This window comes from Gadus morhua, chromosome 15, assembly GCF_902167405.1.
Source record: "Gadus morhua chromosome 15, gadMor3.0, whole genome shotgun sequence".
Taxonomy (NCBI): Eukaryota; Metazoa; Chordata; class Actinopteri; order Gadiformes; family Gadidae; genus Gadus; species Gadus morhua.
In genome coordinates this window covers 14,764,090-14,782,079 of record NC_044062.1, presented here as the reverse complement: position 1 = coordinate 14,782,079, position 17,990 = coordinate 14,764,090, and the positions used below count along the sequence as shown (strand labels likewise).

General features: G+C 43.3%; 2 protein-coding genes across 5 annotated transcripts in view; one reads left to right on the top strand and one right to left on the bottom strand.

Annotated features, from left to right (window-relative positions):
* Nucleotides 1-837: 837 nt before the first annotated feature.
* Nucleotides 838-13,360, top strand: si:ch211-125o16.4 (neuroblast differentiation-associated protein AHNAK). 3 transcript variants are annotated; one of them, XM_030379522.1, is made up of 5 exons: nucleotides 838-1,045; nucleotides 3,855-3,927; nucleotides 4,178-4,294; nucleotides 8,044-8,208; nucleotides 8,561-13,360. In XM_030379522.1, exons 2-5 carry the CDS (start codon nucleotides 3,925-3,927, stop codon nucleotides 8,972-8,974), a joined length of 699 nt encoding a protein of 232 aa, XP_030235382.1. In that variant the 5' UTR covers nucleotides 838-1,045; nucleotides 3,855-3,924; the 3' UTR covers nucleotides 8,975-13,360. The 3 variants fall into 3 exon arrangements, with proteins under 3 accessions (XP_030235382.1, XP_030235381.1, XP_030235380.1); XM_030379521.1 differs by lacking the exons at nucleotides 838-1,045; nucleotides 3,855-3,927; nucleotides 4,178-4,294 and having other exon boundaries at nucleotides 8,046-8,208; nucleotides 8,561-9,543; nucleotides 9,646-13,360; XM_030379520.1 differs by lacking the exons at nucleotides 838-1,045; nucleotides 3,855-3,927; nucleotides 4,178-4,294 and having other exon boundaries at nucleotides 8,046-8,208.
* Nucleotides 13,361-13,602: 242 nt separating this feature from the next.
* The window catches only part of edaradd (EDAR-associated death domain), a 6,831-nt gene continuing 2,443 nt past the window's right edge, over nucleotides 13,603-17,990 (bottom strand). The window contains exons 2-6 of one of the 2 annotated variants that reach the window (XM_030379523.1): nucleotides 17,345-17,403; nucleotides 15,920-15,989; nucleotides 15,202-15,266; nucleotides 14,734-14,782; nucleotides 13,603-14,468 (exon numbers count right to left, since the gene is read on the bottom strand). In XM_030379523.1, coding sequence (XP_030235383.1) covers nucleotides 14,080-14,468; nucleotides 14,734-14,782; nucleotides 15,202-15,266; nucleotides 15,920-15,989; nucleotides 17,345-17,403 — 632 coding nt within the window. In that variant the 3' untranslated portion in view covers nucleotides 13,603-14,079. The remainder of the gene's footprint in view (nucleotides 14,469-14,733; nucleotides 14,783-15,201; nucleotides 15,267-15,919; nucleotides 15,990-17,344; nucleotides 17,404-17,990) is intronic. The other variant, XM_030379524.1, reaches the window with a different exon arrangement.

The following is a 17,990-nucleotide window of genomic DNA, read 5'->3' as shown; positions in this document are numbered from 1 at the left end:
AAGAATGGGTGTGTTCCTGAAGACTGGATGTGTTTTAAAGGCTGAGTGTGTTTATACAGACTGAGCTTGTTAAGGAAGACTGTGTGTTTTTGAAACCTGATTGTGTTTATCAGGACTAAGGTAGGTTTATGAAGGATCGCAGATCGATCTGTGTTTATGTGCCCCTCTTGTATATTTTAAAGTGACAGCACCTGCAACTTCCCTCTGTTGCTTCCCTTTTTGTATGTTTAGTGAGTATTCAAACCTGCACTTTGTAACTCTTTCCACAGCAGACATGGCTCGCAGGGATTGTCTCTCTTGATAGATGCTTGTGGGAAAAGGCCATAAAAACTAAATTGTAACCAAAGTGATGCCGAGTTAGTTGGTGCAAGGCCTTTGTAGTGTGTTTGCCTCGCTCTCACTATCCCCTGTCTCTTATCTTCCTTCCCCTATCCCTCTCTTTCTCTCTACCTCTGGCTCTCTATCGCTCTCTCCCTGTATCGCTCTCATTCTAGGTAAGTATCGGTCACCAAGCCCACAACGCTGCACTGCATGCCTCTCTGCAATCGAGTTCAACATGTTTGTGTGAGGTTGAGTGTGTGGTACCAAATACTTAGTTTTGTAGCATGAGAGTGCATGTGTGTGTGTGCATGTGTGTGTGAGTGGCTGTGTGTGTGTGTGTGTGTGTGTGTGTGTGTGTGTGTGTGTGTGTGTGTGTGTGTGTGTGTGAGAGAACTATGTGTGTGTGTGTGTGTGTGTGTGTGTGTGTGTGTGTGTGTGTGTGTGTGTGTGTGTGAGGGGCGGTCCTCATGCAGCCCAACCTGTTCTCCAGGCTGATGAGGTGACAGTATGACACTTCCATCCTCGTCCACAAAACTAGCTGTCACATCCCCTTGTGGAATCAAAACTAGCTGGACCTCACAATAACTTGGTCCTCACACCTACCTGGACTTCACCGCTACCTGGTCCTCACACCTGCCTGGACCTCACACCTACCTGTTCTCAGAGCCACCTGTTCTCAGAGCCACCCATTCAGCTGGACTACCTGACCTGCACCCTCAACAAAGTGAGTCTCTCTCTCTCTCTCTCTCTCTCTCTCTCTCTCTCTCTCTCTCTCTCTCTCTCTCTCTCTCTCTCCCCATCTCTCTCGTCTCTCAAAATCATTCAAGAGTCAAGATTCAAATGGATGAATTGGAATGGAAAACGTACATTTAAATTGCCACTTGATGCATCTATGGTCATAGATGTGGAATCCTTGTGTAAAACTAAGAAATTTTGATGGGATTTTATCTCTAGAAATTTAGAAGGGTTTTGTTTGAATTAGTACTTTCCTCAATTTAAACTTATCAACCCAATAAACTGAGCTGATTCTATAAAGGCTTGTATGGGTATAATGTTGCGTCAACTTTTTTATGTGCTATACTGTATATTATAACAACAGCAACACATAATCCTATTGATTGTTATAAAAAATGCCATGTGATGCTTGGCATCAACAGCCATGGCAGTATTACTGCAAATCCAATGGTATCCCTGCGGTAGTACCGACGTCAACATGAGAGATTCTGACTCCTCTGGCAGTGCTTGGCCACAGTTATGGTATTTCAAACCTGTTTCCAATGCATTGATTACTGTGATGTGTGTGTGTACAATATCGTCTCCCACTTTCACCACACGGCTCTTTAAACGGGCCTCTGCTTAGTACGTAGCGCAGAATTGCATGCGGAATAACTAAACGCGCCCTTAAGGTAAAGTTCCTGAGGTGTGAACTTGGGAACCGAAGGGTCCCTTCTCCCTGGTGCCTCTATGTTGTCCAACGATTCGCATCGTTTGGATTGTTGATGTCCACCTTACTGTGTTCTTGCTTCTTAATCCTGGATTGGGGGCTGTTTGTAGCATGGCAGACGTGGGGCCGTTGAGTGTGTGTGTAGGCGCGTGTATCATTGAGGTGGGCGAGATGGATTATGAACAATAGCACCCCTGCTGGGCAGAAGCACCATGCACATGGGTGTGGGCCCCCTGGAGCAGGAAAAACTCCTATCACACCCTAAAACGTAACCTTGACACAAGAGTAACCTTGTCACACGAGTATTTACAACGTTGTTAACTGATTAGTCATTGAGCAGATCCAAAGTGACTTAACGTGAATTCAGATACAGGTCATGAACGAGAAGGGATGGGGTTCGTTCACTCCAGGATGGCTACCGCTGCACCCCACTATTGCACCCTATCTCATAGAATATTTCCTGGACTATTTTTCTGGACAGATTAATGTTTTTTTAGGGGTGTAATAGCATAACCCATAAATTAATTGAATTCCTGCGTTCCACCTAACTTCCTGCGTGGCTCCATGTACAAGACCTTACCAAAAACTGTTCCTTGATTTAAGAACATGGCTTTATTCTCGGGAGACTTTGTTTAGTGTTTAAACTAGTAGGTGCGTGCGGGTGTGGTCGGATGGCGAGAGCGCATGTGGTGCTCACCTAGCATGCATCCCAACCGACTGGTTTGAGGTACCACATGCAACCCGCCTGACACGTCAGACGCAGTGTGTGTCACTGTCACTGTGACACCCGCTGCCACCATGTGACAGCCCACTCCAGTCAGTCCAGCCGGTTTGAACAAATGACTTTCAATTAACAGCTTTTTAAAAGGAATCACACTTTGGCATTTACCTTGACAATTAAAATCAATGTAGTAAGGAGGCTGATCTCACTTTTTTTGGCGTTTGTGTGTGTGTGTGTGTGTGTGTGTGTGTGTGTGTGTGTGTGTGTAGTGCGCGCGCGTGCGTGTGTGTGTGCGCGTGTTTGAACGGCTGTGGGCTCTGTCAACGCTGTGCGTGTGTATGTATCTCACAACTTTGTGCTTAATTGTTTATGGTCTTTATCTAAAGAGCACAATCGTCTGAAAAAGTTTAGAGGGCTGTGAAACATTAACTATTTGATATGTTACGCAGCGGAGCTGCAGCATCTTCTGGGCGCTCTACTTCGGCCACGCACGGCGGCGTCCTTAACCGTCACCATACAATCATAAACTAATAATCCGCACCTGTGTTAAGGATTTCTGGCGTATTTATTAGCTCTGCACCCTTCACTCCTGGCTGCATCTTCGGTTATGGACCGGGTAAGTTGTGGGATGTGCGATGCGAAAGAGTTGTGGGTCGAAGTGCGGTGCGAAAGAAGTGGCAGCAGGCAGCGATGCGTTTGTAAAAATAACCTTTACTGATGTAAGTACAAGTACAGACGCAGTACAAAAGCACGGAGTAAAACAAACCACTATTCGTAATAGTCACCACCACGTTTTTGGCAAAATGCAGAGGGAATAGAGAGGCATGACATCCTAAAACACGGGTGTGGATTATTAGTTCCTGATGAAATGGTGGCCAGTAAGAACGCCACCGTGCGTGGCCGAAGTAGAGCGATAGAAGTCACTGCCCCCTCCCCCTGCTGCATAAAGATTGATCATTCAATTCTTAATGGAGTCATGGAACTAAACTGCATAATTTGATCAATGACTAAAAGGTTATAATTGTTATTCTACACATCTTTCCAACCAGCTTGGTTGAGTTGTCAAGATGTTCCAGGAATGTACTGCAAAATGCAATCGTAACATAACACATGGAGTACTTTATGCGTTTGTGTAATTGGTTGAGTGGGTATTAGTGGGTATGTTTTATTTTTCAGTGCTAACAATACTGCCATGTCTTTATTCTCGGGAGACTTTAAGCTTCCACACTGTGTGTATGTGCATGTATATATAAAGTGTGGAATGTACTATTTTCTTGGGTTTTATCTGACATCAAGGTTCCATTGATAGAATGAGGAAGCTGCCTGATAACATTACAGGCTATTAATTAAACTATTGTGTTTTCACAGAGGGACTCTGTGATACTCCTACCTTACCCGACAGTTCCGTGACATGCCGTTGTAAAAACACCTAAAAAACATGGTGAGTAAGAATATATTCCTGACCTTTTTAGATTACCCTTTTTTAAAAATCCAAACATTTAGTGTGTAATTCAGAGACATGTCATCAAGCGTTACAGCTTCTGGCTCTAGGATGCGTGCAGCCTCCTTACGTTGAGGATCAAACCCAAAACCTTCTGATTTGGAGTCGTAATTCTAGCCACTAGACTATCCTGCCCCCACTACCATTGTCTTTGTCAGGACCACATCTTTGTCTTTTTGCCACCAACCAGAGCGAAGACGGGAAATCATTCTCTGATAGTCTCCAATTGGAAGACTCTGAGAGAGGGGGCGTGGTCATCAAGGGACTCGCCGACACCAGCATCTCCGCCAGCAGTGGACTGAAAGAGGTACACGCACGCACGCACGCACGCACGAACGCACGCGCCATGCTGGGAACTTTTTGGCCCAATATTTTATTTTTCTAATCTGAATAGAAGTTGCTATTTAGAAAATTCAAGTACTAATGGTTATGAAAAATGTAATACAAATTGAAGTAACAGTAGTGCAGTGAATTTGTAGCCTGGTTCTTCTACCAGACTCTCGTACTTCACTTAATTTCATTTAATTTGTACAGAGAGTCTGGACCTAATCAATTGACAAACGTTAACGTCACTTGAAGGCGGGTGTCTGTTGAAGTTTAAAATGATTGGATCTGCCCAGTGCCACTCTGGATCTGCCATAACCAATCGCTAACGTTTGGTTGTGACGTATGTCATGCGCCGGGAATCACGCGCAGGTTGTACACAAACCAAACACCTTGCGCGTCTGCACGAAAATGTCCGTCAACGACAGCTGCAGGTTTTGTTCGTCGAATTTAATTTATCAGGGAAAAATTGCACATTGTAAATCAACTACCGACCTACAACAACAACTCAAACTGGCGTACGACTTTATCGTCATTGTTCTCAGACACGCCCTCTGTTCGCTGATTGGTGGCCGCTGTGGCGGCACCAGAAAACCAAATTACATACAGCAGGTCCAGACCTAGTACTGAAGGGAAATTCAAATTGAGCGGAAACACATGTAGCTCGACTCGACACGACACGACTCGACACGACTCGACACGGTAGCAGCGCGGGTCCTTTTCCACCGCAAATAGTACCTCCGGGACGTGGGCGGGGTCGGCTGCGCGAAAGGGCCGTGACGTATTTTTGTATGCGACGCAAACAACACCTACGTAACCCACACATGGACAGAACCCACATAACAACAATGGAGAACATCGATGCGATGGTATTCGTGTTCGTATTATTAGCTGGCATGTTGAAGAAGTGGAATATGTTGGCTGCGGCGCTGCTATGGCTGTTACCAGCATGGTTGCCATGTCGCTCTCGTGACTTCGTCACACTCTCTGGCCAATCAGTGGCCGGCCGTCTGCCGACGTCACCTTTTAGCATCGGCTCAGCCGCTTGGAACCTAGAGCGAGGCGGTACTAGAAAAAGCAGCCACTTCAGGTACCAGATACCATGTTTTCGCGGTGGAAACGCAAAAAAGGCGAGCTGAGTCGAGTCGTGTCGAGCTGGTACCATGCAGTGGAAAAGCGGCATTAGGCGGGCGGAGCCAGGCTAGTGAATTTGACCTCCCAAACACTTCCTTTCAACTTGGAGATCAAGCGGTAGACCAGCTCAAACCGGCTTTCATATTTCAATAATGACTCATAAGAATAATGAGTCAGCGTAAAACAAGTCAGAATAGCCTTTATGATGTGTGAATGTGACAAATATATAATTGTAAGATAAAGTTGATGATTGTAGGTGTCGACGAATAGTTATGCAGCTTTGCAGATCACACATCCCATCTCTAGGCAGGTCCTCACACTAGGGTTTGTCAGACTGCAGTAGAAACTAAGAGAGCAACCCGATGGCCAGGAATTTAAATTAGGCTGTGTTTCCAGTTTAGCCACCTCTTCACACTATGACGAGTGTAGACGTAATCAGAGCTAGGTGGCACAATAACACGAAGAACAACGAAGGATTTGTCATCCTACAGGAACGCCATTGGGGATTTCTTAAGGATTTATGGAGTTTATTAAGATGACAAAGATAGAGATCACTAGATCCTAGTTCAGCATTTATCAGGTTTAATGCATTTACACGGACGACACATTCATAATGATGTTCTATAAGGTGTAATATATGGAGAGTAGTGGACATAGACTGTAGTTATACAAGGTTTAATAGATGGAGAGGAGTCCATATAGACTGCAGCTATACAAGATTTAATACATAGGGAGGAGTCCACTTGGACAGTAGTTCTATAAGGTTTAGAGTCCATTCAGACTGTAGCTCTATAAGGTTTCATACATAGGACTCCATTTAGACTGTAGTTCTATAGGGTTTCATACATAGGACTCCATTTAGACTGTAGTTCAGTGGCGGTGGGTCAATAGAGGGCGCTAGGGCGCCACCCCTCCGTGAAATATTCACTTGAATATATCTGCCAACTATCAATCAACTATTATCAATACGAAATAAATCAACAAAAAGATATAGCGTTTATCCTCGTTTAATTGTGTGACATACTTGTCACTAGGTGCGTTTCCATCCCCCCCAATTTAATGTGAACTTTGAAGTATCGAATCAGTAAGCGGTGATGGAAACACCAAAATTCGCATCAAAATCCTCTAACTCGTAAAAAAGTTTATCCGCTCGCTTGAGGTGGTTTTTGAGAAATGCGAAACAGAGTAAATTCGCCAAATGGGAGATGGAAACACATTTTGCGAATCAGCTGTGACGTAGCGAACTTTGAACACACAGGACTGACAGTCTTTCCGATTCCCGCATAAGGACCGGCCATAGCAACCCTGCCGACATCAACGTGTAACGTCATCACCCTATTCCGCTCCAACCACTTGATGGAAACGCACCTAATTCAAATTACTTTTTTGCGAACTTTCTAAAGATTCGCATCACCTTTTTAGATGGAAACGCAGCTACTGCCAGCAACCATTTAAATGCGTCTGAACGTCAATGATTTGGGCTAGGCTAGTTATTGGTCATTCAAAATAAAGCCCTCCTCCAAGACAGGGGCGCTGGCCACGTTGAAGTCAATGTAAGCTCGCTAACTTTTTGCTGTCTATCAAGACAGCTTTTCATTGGCACAAGAAAACTCGCCCTCGGGTCGCACAAGTGTGCGCCCCAGGCCCATGGTATCGCTTTTCTTTTTTGTCATCACCACATCAATCAAATAGGCTACCTCCCTCAGCAGCAATCGTGCAACACAACTACATGTAGAGGATAGATAGATCGCTAACTAGCAGAGAGTTGTAAGCACTTTTCACCCTTTTCAGTGGAGGAATTGGACTCCCCAAACAATGTTATTAAAAGGAGCAAGTAAGTTACATATTAATTTAGTCTTTCGGCCTGTAGCGTATAAACAAAATGAAGCGACTGTCCCATATTTTTCTAACTGCATTTGTAGACATTGACACTCAAAAAATGGATGCTATAGGACAGTGATCATGATTTGTCTGGATATCAGAATAACAACAATGGGTCAAATAGCAATGGCTGGTGGAAAGGCCATAAAGTAGGTTTGTATATGCAGTGTAAGCTTGTCCAGGCCCTGAAAGTCAGGATGTTGGCTATGAATAGTAAGTAAAAGTGGCCATCCCCAAAATGCACCAGAATACAGGAAATCAAATCTATTAAATGAAATTCTTTTCATGGGGGGGGGGAACCCCAGACCCACTGTCTTACTGTGCCCCCCAACATTTTTGATCACCAGCCGCCACTGCTGTAGTTCTATAAGGTTTCATACATAGTACTCCATTTAGACTGTAGTTCTATAGGGTTTCATACATAGTACTCCATTCAGACTGTAGTTTTCTGAGGTTTCATACATAGGACTCCAGTCAGACTGTAGTTCCATAGGGTTTCATACGTAGTACTCCATTCAGACCGTAGTTTTCTGAGGTTTCATACATAGGAGTCAATTCAGACTGTAGTTCTAGAAGGTTTCCATCATAAATAATTACATCATTCTCATTACATTGTTTTTATTGTACATAAAGTTTGTGTGGCGTTGATGGTGCCCTGATGCATTATTTTCAGTGCAGCAAAGCTCACGTAAATAACCTGACCTTCATCTTCTCACAGGCGATGAGATCGTTGGAGCAACCGTTCACCTGGACCACCTGAGCAAACAGGACGTCCTGAAGATCCTGAAGGTGTTGGAGCCGTACGACGAAAACATGACGGTGTTGACCAAATCTGACCTGAGTGCTGGCATCGACCCAGGGTCCCTGAGTGGCCCAGGCAAGGTACATCAGACTAACAACCTCACTCACAAGCTTTAGACCAGTGGGACCCCACTTGACAGTCTGATAATCATATGGAGTAGGGGGTAGCAATAGGAATTAATAGGGTAAGGTATTAATGAAAGTCGAGTAAAAGTTCCTGTATAACGGAATAGGTTGAACTAGTACTAATACCATGACTCCCAAGTACGAATTGTGTATTGTTCATTGTAATGCGTAATGTCAAGCTTACTGCTAAAACTACAATAGTGTGACATGCAGTTGTACTGTCATTATAACTTTATTAAGTCATTTTTTATTTACTCGTCTGCCTGATATCTGAACGCTGTTTTTGTCCAATTAATTCTTTCGCTAGATGCTTACTACCAGTTACAAGCAGAAGAAGATGCCGTCCCTTGAGGCCCAAGGCGAGGCACCAGCTCTTAATCTTACCGGCCTGAATACCAAGTTAAACTCTGCCATTGGTCTGGATGGGGACATTAATGGAGAACTGCCCAATCTTAACCTAAACAAACCCTCTGCAGATGGTAGTGGCACCTTCAGGATTGCAGATACAGGACTGCCAGGACTTGACTTAAATGGAGCAGGTTTTGGCAACTCTATCAGTGCCCCCTCTGCTGAACTGTCCTCACCCAATGCCACACTAGGACTTAAAAAAACAGGAGTTAAGGGGGGCAACTTCACAGCCCCAAATTTGAGATGCCAAACTTTAATCTGCCCAACATCGGTGGCACGGGAGCAACAGGAGGGATTAATCTTGGGAAGATGAATGCTGATTTGGACACTCCTGCTGTAAATTTTCCAACTGCAGGTGTCAATCTGTCGGCACCCACAATAGATGCTAAAACCGCAGATCTGAATTTGAATGGCCCAGATGTCAATTTGAACGGCCCAGATGTTAACTTGGCTGCCCCAAATGTGGACATGGATGCTTCAACTGGAAAAATTAAGTTGCCACATCAGAAATGGAAGGGTCCTAAGGTTAACCCTGACCTGAGTCTCTCAACACCAAAGCTTGACGGAGACCTGTCAACACCAGAAGTAGGCCTTGACCTTCCAAAAGCTAACCTTGATGGCCCCAATTTGGATGTTGACGCTCCGAAAATCAACTGGCCTCACTTAAATTGGAAAAAACCAAAGCTTGATCTCAAGGGTCCAAAAGCTGACATGGACGTTAATGCTGACCTGAAAACTCCAGATCTCAACCTCTCTCCACCAGGAATGAGCGGGGGGATAAGCACACCAAATTTGGCTTTGGATGTACCGAATGCTGAACTCGAAGGGACAGACTTCGACATCAATGCTCCATCAGGGAAGATCAACTGGCCTCATAAGAAGTGGAAGAAACCCAAACTCGATGCAGACCTCAATACACCAGATGTCAATGCACCAGATATGTCTTTGAATCTTCCCAAAGCTGACATCAATGGTCCCAATATCGATGTTTCTGCCCCAGATCTTGATGTTGCCTCATCACAAAAGATCCATTGGCCTCATTTGAAGTGGAAGAAACCAAAAGTTGATGCAGACCTTCACACACCAGACATTGATGTATCCACTCCAAGTCTTGATGGAGATCTCACTGGACCTGATGTTGATCTGCCTGCTGCATCTGGAAAGAATAAGTTCCTAACTCTCAAAAGGCCTAAGAACTGGCTTATTGGGTCCAAACTAAATGCTCCGGATTTGGATCTTAATGCAGATGTGAATTCTCCTGCCCTTGATCTCACCACTCCTAAGGTTTCAGGATCACTTGATGGACCTAATATGGATTTGTCTGCACCGAATATGGATATTGACGCTCCTTCTGGAAAGGTTAAGTGGACCACTCTTAAAAAGCCAAAGTGGCTCAAGTCGTCAAGCTTAGATCTCCAAACACCTGATGTGGATGTGAAAGGCGCAGATATTAATCTTGCTGCACCAGCACTAGATGAGGGTCTTGATACGCCTGATTTCGGTATCACCATGCCTAATGCTGACCTCAAAGGCCCAGCCGTTGATCTTAATGCTCCTGGGGTTGACATTGACAGCCCCTCTTCTAAGCTTAAACTCCCCAAATTCCAGATGCCAAAATTTAAAGCCCCAAAATTAAAAGGACCAGACATTGATGCAAGTGCCGATTTACCCAATTTGGATCTCAAATCACCGAATTTGGAACTCAAGTCACCTGACCTGTCAACGCCTGAAATTAAAGGAGGCATCAATGCTCCAAGTCTAGACATTGACATGCCAAAAGCTGACATTAAGGCTGATGCTTCCTCCCGAGCATACAAATTCCCATCTTTAAAGATGCCAAGTTGGAGCTCATCTAAACCAAATGTAAAAGGACCAGAACTAGATGGATATCTTGACAAAAATGTTGACCTTTCAATTCCCGGTCTGGACGCGAATCTTCCCAAAGCAGACTTGAGTGCACCAAATTTGAACCTTTCTACCCCAAAGATTGATGGAGGTCTATCCTCCCCAGATTTTGACCTCAATTTGCCAAAAGCTGAAATCAATGGACCTGATCTGGATGCTGATCTGGACACATCTGGAAAATTCAAGTTGCCCAAGATGAAATTACCTACATTTGGTTTTTCCAAGCCTAAAGTGGAGGGGCCAGATCTAGATGCTGACATTGATGTCAATTTACCAAAAGCAGATATACAGGGATCTGGAGCAAACCTCAATCTCTCTGCTCCAGATGTCAAGGGAAATCTATCTACTCCAGATCTGGACCTGAATTTGCCAAAAGCTGACCTCAATGGACCGGATCTAGATGCTGATCTTGACACATCTGGAAAATTCAAGTTGCCCAAGATGAAATTACCTACATTTGGTTTTTCTAAGCCTAAAGTGGAGGGACCAGATCTGGATGCTGACATTGATGTCAATTTACCAAAAGCAGATATGCAGGGATCTGGAGCAAACCTCAATCTCTCTGCTCCAGATGTCAAGGGAAATCTATCTACTCCAGATCTTGATCTGAATTTGCCAAAAGCTGACCTAAAAGGACCTGATGTAGATGCTGATCTTGACGCATCTGGGAAATTCAAGTTGCCCAAGATGAAATTACCTACATTTGGTTTTTCTAAACCTAAAGTTGAGGGACCAGATCTGGATGCTGACATTGATGTAAATTTACCAAAAGCAGATATACAGGGATCTGGAGCAAACCTCAATCTCTCTGCTCCAGATGTCAAGGGAAATCTATCTACTCCAGATCTGGACCTGAATTTGCCAAAAGCTGACCTCAATGGACCGGATCTAGATGCTGATCTTGACACATCTGGGAAATTCAAGTTGCCCAAGATGAAATTACCTACATTTGGTTTTTCCAAGCCTAAAATGGAGGGACCAGATCTGGATGCTGACATTGATGTCAATTTACCAAAAGCAGATATACAGGGATCTGGAGCAAACCTCAATCTCTCTGCCCCAGATGTCAAGGGAAATCTATCTACTCCAGACCTGGATGTGAATTTTCCAAAAGCTGAAATCAATGGACCTGATGTAGATGCTGATCTTGACACATCTGGGAAATTCAAGTTGCCCAAGATGAAATTACCTACATTTGGTTTTTCTAAGCCTAAAGTGGAGGGGCCAGAGCTGGATGCTGACATTGATGTGCCAAATGCCAATGTTTCTGCTCCAAATCTTGATGTCGATTTACCAAAAGCTGATATCCAGGCACCTGCTCTTAAGTTATCAGGAAATGCCCCAGATGCAAATGTTGATGCAACTACTGGTGAATACAAAATGCCTCATTTTAATCTCCCCAGTTTAGGCCTAACCAGTCCTAAAGTTGATGGTCCCACAGCTGATATTGGTACACCAGATCTTAGTATTACAGGCCCTTCCGCTGACAGTAAACTAGATTTGTCCAAGTTAAAAATAGGTACCCAGGCAGCAAGTGGCAACCTCTCAGAACCCAGTATGAATGTAAATGGAGGAGTGGACTTAAATGCTGCAAGTATCAACACTGGTAAAGGAACATTAAAAATGCCACATTTCAAGCTACCCAAGTTTGGCTTTTCGGGGCATGGATCAAAAGCACCAGATGTTGATGTGAACGCAGATCTGGACATGTCAGCTGATGTGAAGCCCAACCTCAACCTGGGGGTTGAGGGAAATGCTGATGCTGAAGATTCCCCCAAAAGTAAGATAAGGTGGCCATTTCACTGGGGGCGGAAGGTTGATTCTGCATCTGGTAGTGGAACAGAAGAGGGCAGTGACAGTGGAACAGATGGTGAGGTGGATGTTCCAGCATTCACATTCCACAAGCTACCCAAGAGCAATATTACTGCCGACCTTTTTTTGGACGATAGCTTAGGTCCACCAAAGTCTGAAGGAAGTCTTAACAAAAGCGAACAGGAATTTGTTTTTAGCAAGGGAATACGCCTGGTGAAACCTAATACACAGTCAAACACGGGGGAAAAGATTGATATTATGGAGCGGTTGAAACTAGCAAGGGAGAAACCTGTGACTGTTAACACGTCACCTACTGAGGCCAAAGTGGGTGCACTCTTTGCTTCAGCATCAAATGATTCCTCACTGGCCAGAGGAGGAACATTCAAAGTTAACACACCTGATTTAGGATTAGGCTTAGACCATCCAGTAGTTGGATCGTCAGGAAATGATAAATTGTCATTAAGTCTTTCCAATATGCTTGGCCTGAATGTTAAAGACGCAGATACTGATTAAACATGCTTCTCAAACCCTGTATAGGCAGCATCAACAATATATCTATGTAAATAATTAACTGAAACCTAATACATGAAGATTTCTTGCGTTTGCTTAAGATATCATAGGTCTGACACACAAAAGTCCAACCAAATGGAACACAATTGCTGTGTATAATTCAAATTCCAGAGAGAGAGAATTATGTAAAAAAAAAAGTTTAACTATATTGCAGTTACCTGCTAGTGAAAGCACCAGAAGTTCGAGTTTTTTATCTCGTCTCTGTAGGAGGACAAAATATCAGAAATTGCATACACTGAAACAATTTAAATCAGCTTTATCCGAATATTGTCTGAGAATATCTATAATTGCCTCAGTATTTTATATGGAACAATGCCTTAATATGAAAAGCAGGCTACAATTTTACTTTTTTTTTGACTATGGAATTGTATAAATCTGTTAAATTTTTGTTCAATAAATACATTTTAATGCATTCAGTACTGTTATTTTCTATCCGTTATAAAACATTTAAGACAAAAATGACACTTTATAAACATGAATACAAGTTGTATATTCATAATTCACTATATCTTTCATTGTGAGGGCAGGAGAAAGATTGAATGAATTGAATTCAAATATCTTATAGCTGGACTGTGCCACAAAAACGACCAGACATATTTGACAATTAATAACCACAACTATTTTCAACAAAAAGTAAATATTGTTCACGGAGCATACATCACTATCTTTTGTTTATTTCAAATCAAGAAGACATGGATACTAAAGAAAGACCTTGGCATTAAGAAAGAAATAAGTCCAAATCAAATATGACTATTGCAAAAAATAGTTGAGACGATTATTTTAAACTGCACCGTTTCACAACTATATCTTCTTAACCAAAGTTATAAAGAAAACCTCAACGTCCATTATTTCAAGAGATATTCAAAACCAAGAGATAATGTTCGATAAGCCCGCCTGATATAAACATAAACTTAATAAACCTTCAAACAAATACACACTGCAACTCACACACACATGCACCCACACATGCACATACAAACACAACTTTATTCACACACATATACACACACAAACATTTCTACTCACAAACACACACAATTATTTTTTCACACTCAGTTATATTCTCACACACACACACACACACACACACACACACACACGCACACGCACACACAAGCATATCTTGGCGGATCAGTGTGTCTTCTGCCAGCGCGACGGCCAGTCCTTCTCCAGCCAGTCCTGCAGCAGCCGCTGCACGTCGATGCGTTCGTAGAAGCGGCATAGTTCGCTCAGCTCACCCACACTCTTCTGGTTGTAGCGCAGCAGGAACTCTTGCGTGGGGCTGTGCGACAGCGAGCCCTGGGTCCGGTGTTCCAGCAGGGTGAGCTCGTCGTAGCTCATGCCCCAGCGGCTGGCAAAGTTCTTCCAGTTCTTGACGGTACAGTGGTTGGGGTCCAGCTTGAGGCGCAGGGAGTCCAGCAGGTCCTTGTCGTCCATCAGGTCGCTGATCTTAGGCACTGGCGCCTGGTAGCGGCACTTCTCACACATCCCGCTCAGGTACCGCAGCTCCTGGGGAAGGTCTGGGGTGAGGGTTGTAAGGTAAGCTAGGTTATGATGAGATAAGGGTAGATAAGTTACGTTTAATGAGGTTAAGCTTAGATAAGATACTGCACCACTTTATTAATTCAGGTATTACAGCATCATAAAAGGATAGTTGGGTGCAAATCATTTCAAGTATACAAATAAGAGTGAATTAATAGATAAATAAATAGATAATATATATTTTCGTAATAATATATACTTTTTTGTAGCAGTATCATTTTAATGAAATGAAGTCCGCCTCACCTGGGGAGAGTGACGGGGTGCAGATACAGTCTTCACCGTCCTCCACTGGCTACACCAAGGAAATAAAAACATCTTCAGTTTGTTTACTTTCATTACTACAACCAATATTCCCTGTAATAGTTTAATAAAAAAGCAACTGTACTTGCATTTAACATATTTTCAATATTCAGCAGTTATTTTCAACATTGATGAGCTAACGTGTGTATCTTGGCTCTTTTTTTAGCAGTGCACCCAGACAAATTCCTTGTCCTTTTTGTTAGAATTTCTTATTTGGCTAAGGAATCGCTATTTAACATGAATCTTGCGTACATGGGCTTCAATCTACACAAAAGCTTTGTCTTTGCATATTGACTTAGTGGAAAATATTAGTTCTTATGACATTTCCATCAATGCTTTAGGCCAACATATATGATACATTTCTCTGTGTTATTTCTGGGGCAAGGCGACCTTCGCTATAGTGAGACCAACCTGCCGTATCCGGTCGGCAGGAGGGTACCTGGGGAGCATGGAGGGCAGGGGAAAGGTCACGGGATCTAGAGAGGAGATACAAGAGACCCCCTCAATATCGACAGCATGACGTGTGTGTGTGTGTGTAAGTGTGGACAATTAAAGTGTGTTGGATTCACAATATCTATATAGTCCAATACAAGCTATTGTTATGACAGCAGTAAAACACATGTTACAGGATATCTCTGTGTCATAGACACACAGCTAGCAGGTAGTTAGATCACTAAAGGATGCAAAATAGTAAAATAGATATTAATTCTACTTAATTCTACTATTATAAAGCTTAAGCATGCCTATGCAGATATGATGGTTGCATTCACAAAAGGAGAACATGGCTACCAGAAAATGCAGAAAATGTATATACATAGATAACACCTGCTTTATTTCTGGTAGGTTAGTTATTATATAGCTATAAACTAAGGCTTTATCCCAAGTTTATCTTTAGATTGTTCAGGTCATTAACGAGCAGGTAGGGGTGACAGCATCTTGCTCAAAGACACTGCAGACATTCGTCTTCGAGCGCACAACCTCTGGGAGTCAAACCCTCTACCTGCTCATTGATGACCCGGTTGCTTTGGAGTTAATCATCCGATAAATGTTACAATGGTAAATACAATTTAATTAAACGTGAATTGCTGTCTGGTCCCCAATGAAAGGGATACCTTGCTGCTGGACTTACCCTGAGGATCGGTCACTTGGACGGGGTAGTTGGTCTTGATCGACTGGGTTGGATAAAAAATAAAAACATCCTAAATGACCAATGAAAGATTTAATGGAACATTGTTCATTGTTTAGATCAGCTAGCATCCTGATTCTGTTATTTGTTGGTGCCATCATTTCCTCATGAATATTAATAAGAGACCTTTGGTTGTTACTGGTTAGCTGATTTGTCAATCAAATTCGTAGCGTTAATATTTATGAGGAACGGACCCAATCTTCTATAACAAGGCTTGTGTAAGCAACGGGCATGTAAAGACATTTAGCATTGTTTTTTAATGACACAATTAATCTGAGTGAAATGAAGTTGACCCCCAAAAGGTGCCATGAAATCCTCAAAATCCTTCCAGTGAGTGGTCTAAGCAGCCATGCATTTATGTTTACATCTATGTACAGGGGAAAAGTGATATACTCCATATAAAATATAAATGTACACATTTTATGAACAAATGTGTGGATTGATGACTGGGTTGGTAGGATAGTTTTCTATTAACCTCCAGGTGGAAGGTTCTAGATTCAAACCAAGATGTCCATGGTCTACCCACCCAGAGCCCTAATGCATTCATGACTGCTAAATGCCGAGATTAAAAAGAAAAGATAAAATGAGTCAAAATGTAAAGATATAGATAGGTATAATAAAAGACAGACACAGACAAAGAGACAGACACGCACACACGGCGTTGGAGTGTGTAACCACAGAGAAGACTCCAGTGTGTTTGGTGTTGCGGAGCAGTGGCCTGCTAGAACTTGTTCTCCCAGAGCCCTTAGGCCCGTGGTGCTGCGTGATGGTATGTTCTGCTTCTTGGCACTCTAATGTAAGTCTCTTTGTTCATAGAGAGAGAGAGAGAGAGAGAGAGAGAGAGAGAGAGAGAGAGAGAGAGAGAGAGAGAGAGAGAGAGAGAGAGAGAGAGAGAGAGAGAGAGAGAGAGAGAGAGAGAGAGAGAGAGAGAGAGAGAGAGAGAGAGAGAGAGAGAGAGAGAGAGAGAGAGAGGAGAGAGAGAGAGAGAGAGAGAGAGAGAGAGAGAGAGAGAGAGAGAGAGAGAGAGAGAGAGAGAGAGAGAGAGAGAGAGAGAGAGAGAGAGAGAGAGAGAGAGAGAGAGAGAGAGAGAGAGAGACTGTGTTGATCGATCGATCGGTGTGTCTATTTGTGTGTGTGTATCTCTCCTCCTCTCTCTATCTATTTATCTCTATGTTGATAATCATTATCCTATATGGATAATCTTTTCATGTTTGCCATGTCATGACATGTGGACGTTTTGAAGTACTATCTTTTTGGAATGAGTTACCCACAAACTATTATTGTATTGTTAATGGAAATAGAAAACTTAAAAATCCCTTTATGAATCATAGCTACTGCGTCTGAGATATGTTAAATCGGGCTGCTTACGATTCCTGCCATGAAGCTGCTGGGGTCTGTATCCTCCACCGGTTCAGAAGTCGTTCGGCCTGTAATGACAAAAAATAAACCAACCATCCTTCAGGTGTAAGATAAAATCATATGGCCAAGATATCACTTCCCAAAACATTTATACAAAGGTCTGTATCCAAACTCCGAGAACCAGAGACGCACTATTAAAAGGTATAACAAACAATCTGTGATGTTAAAAGAGAAAGAAGACGTGTTTGAGAAGGTTCTGGGGTAAGTGATTGAGATCCGTTGGGCAAGGCCCTTGTGTTCTGCCTGAGAGAATCCTTGTCTCACGTAGCCGGGAGCAGAAAAGGTGCATCGCTTGGAAGGAAGAGTATTCACGGATGAGTTGCAGGAGAGCGAGACAAGCACGCGCAAAACACAAAGGCACCTTTTCAGCCTGTAGAAATGTACCCTGGACGAGGCTACGCAACACCTGGTAAGCCTACGTCACTGTGGAGCCATTGTCTCTCGGACCAGGCTAAGACCCCTCCTGACCTTTCTTGGGTTTCACACTCGGGGCCCATCCGACCGGCTCTCTTACCCCCTCAGGTTAGGCTCCCCGGGGTGAGGGGACACCGATGATGATTGGGGAAGTTGTTGTCGGTGAGGGTAGCGCTTGAAG

Coding starts and splice junctions, on each gene's coding strand:
- si:ch211-125o16.4 (XM_030379520.1), top strand. CDS start 8,905: ATGCCAAACTTTAATCTGCCCAACATCGGTGGCACGGGAGCAACAGGA.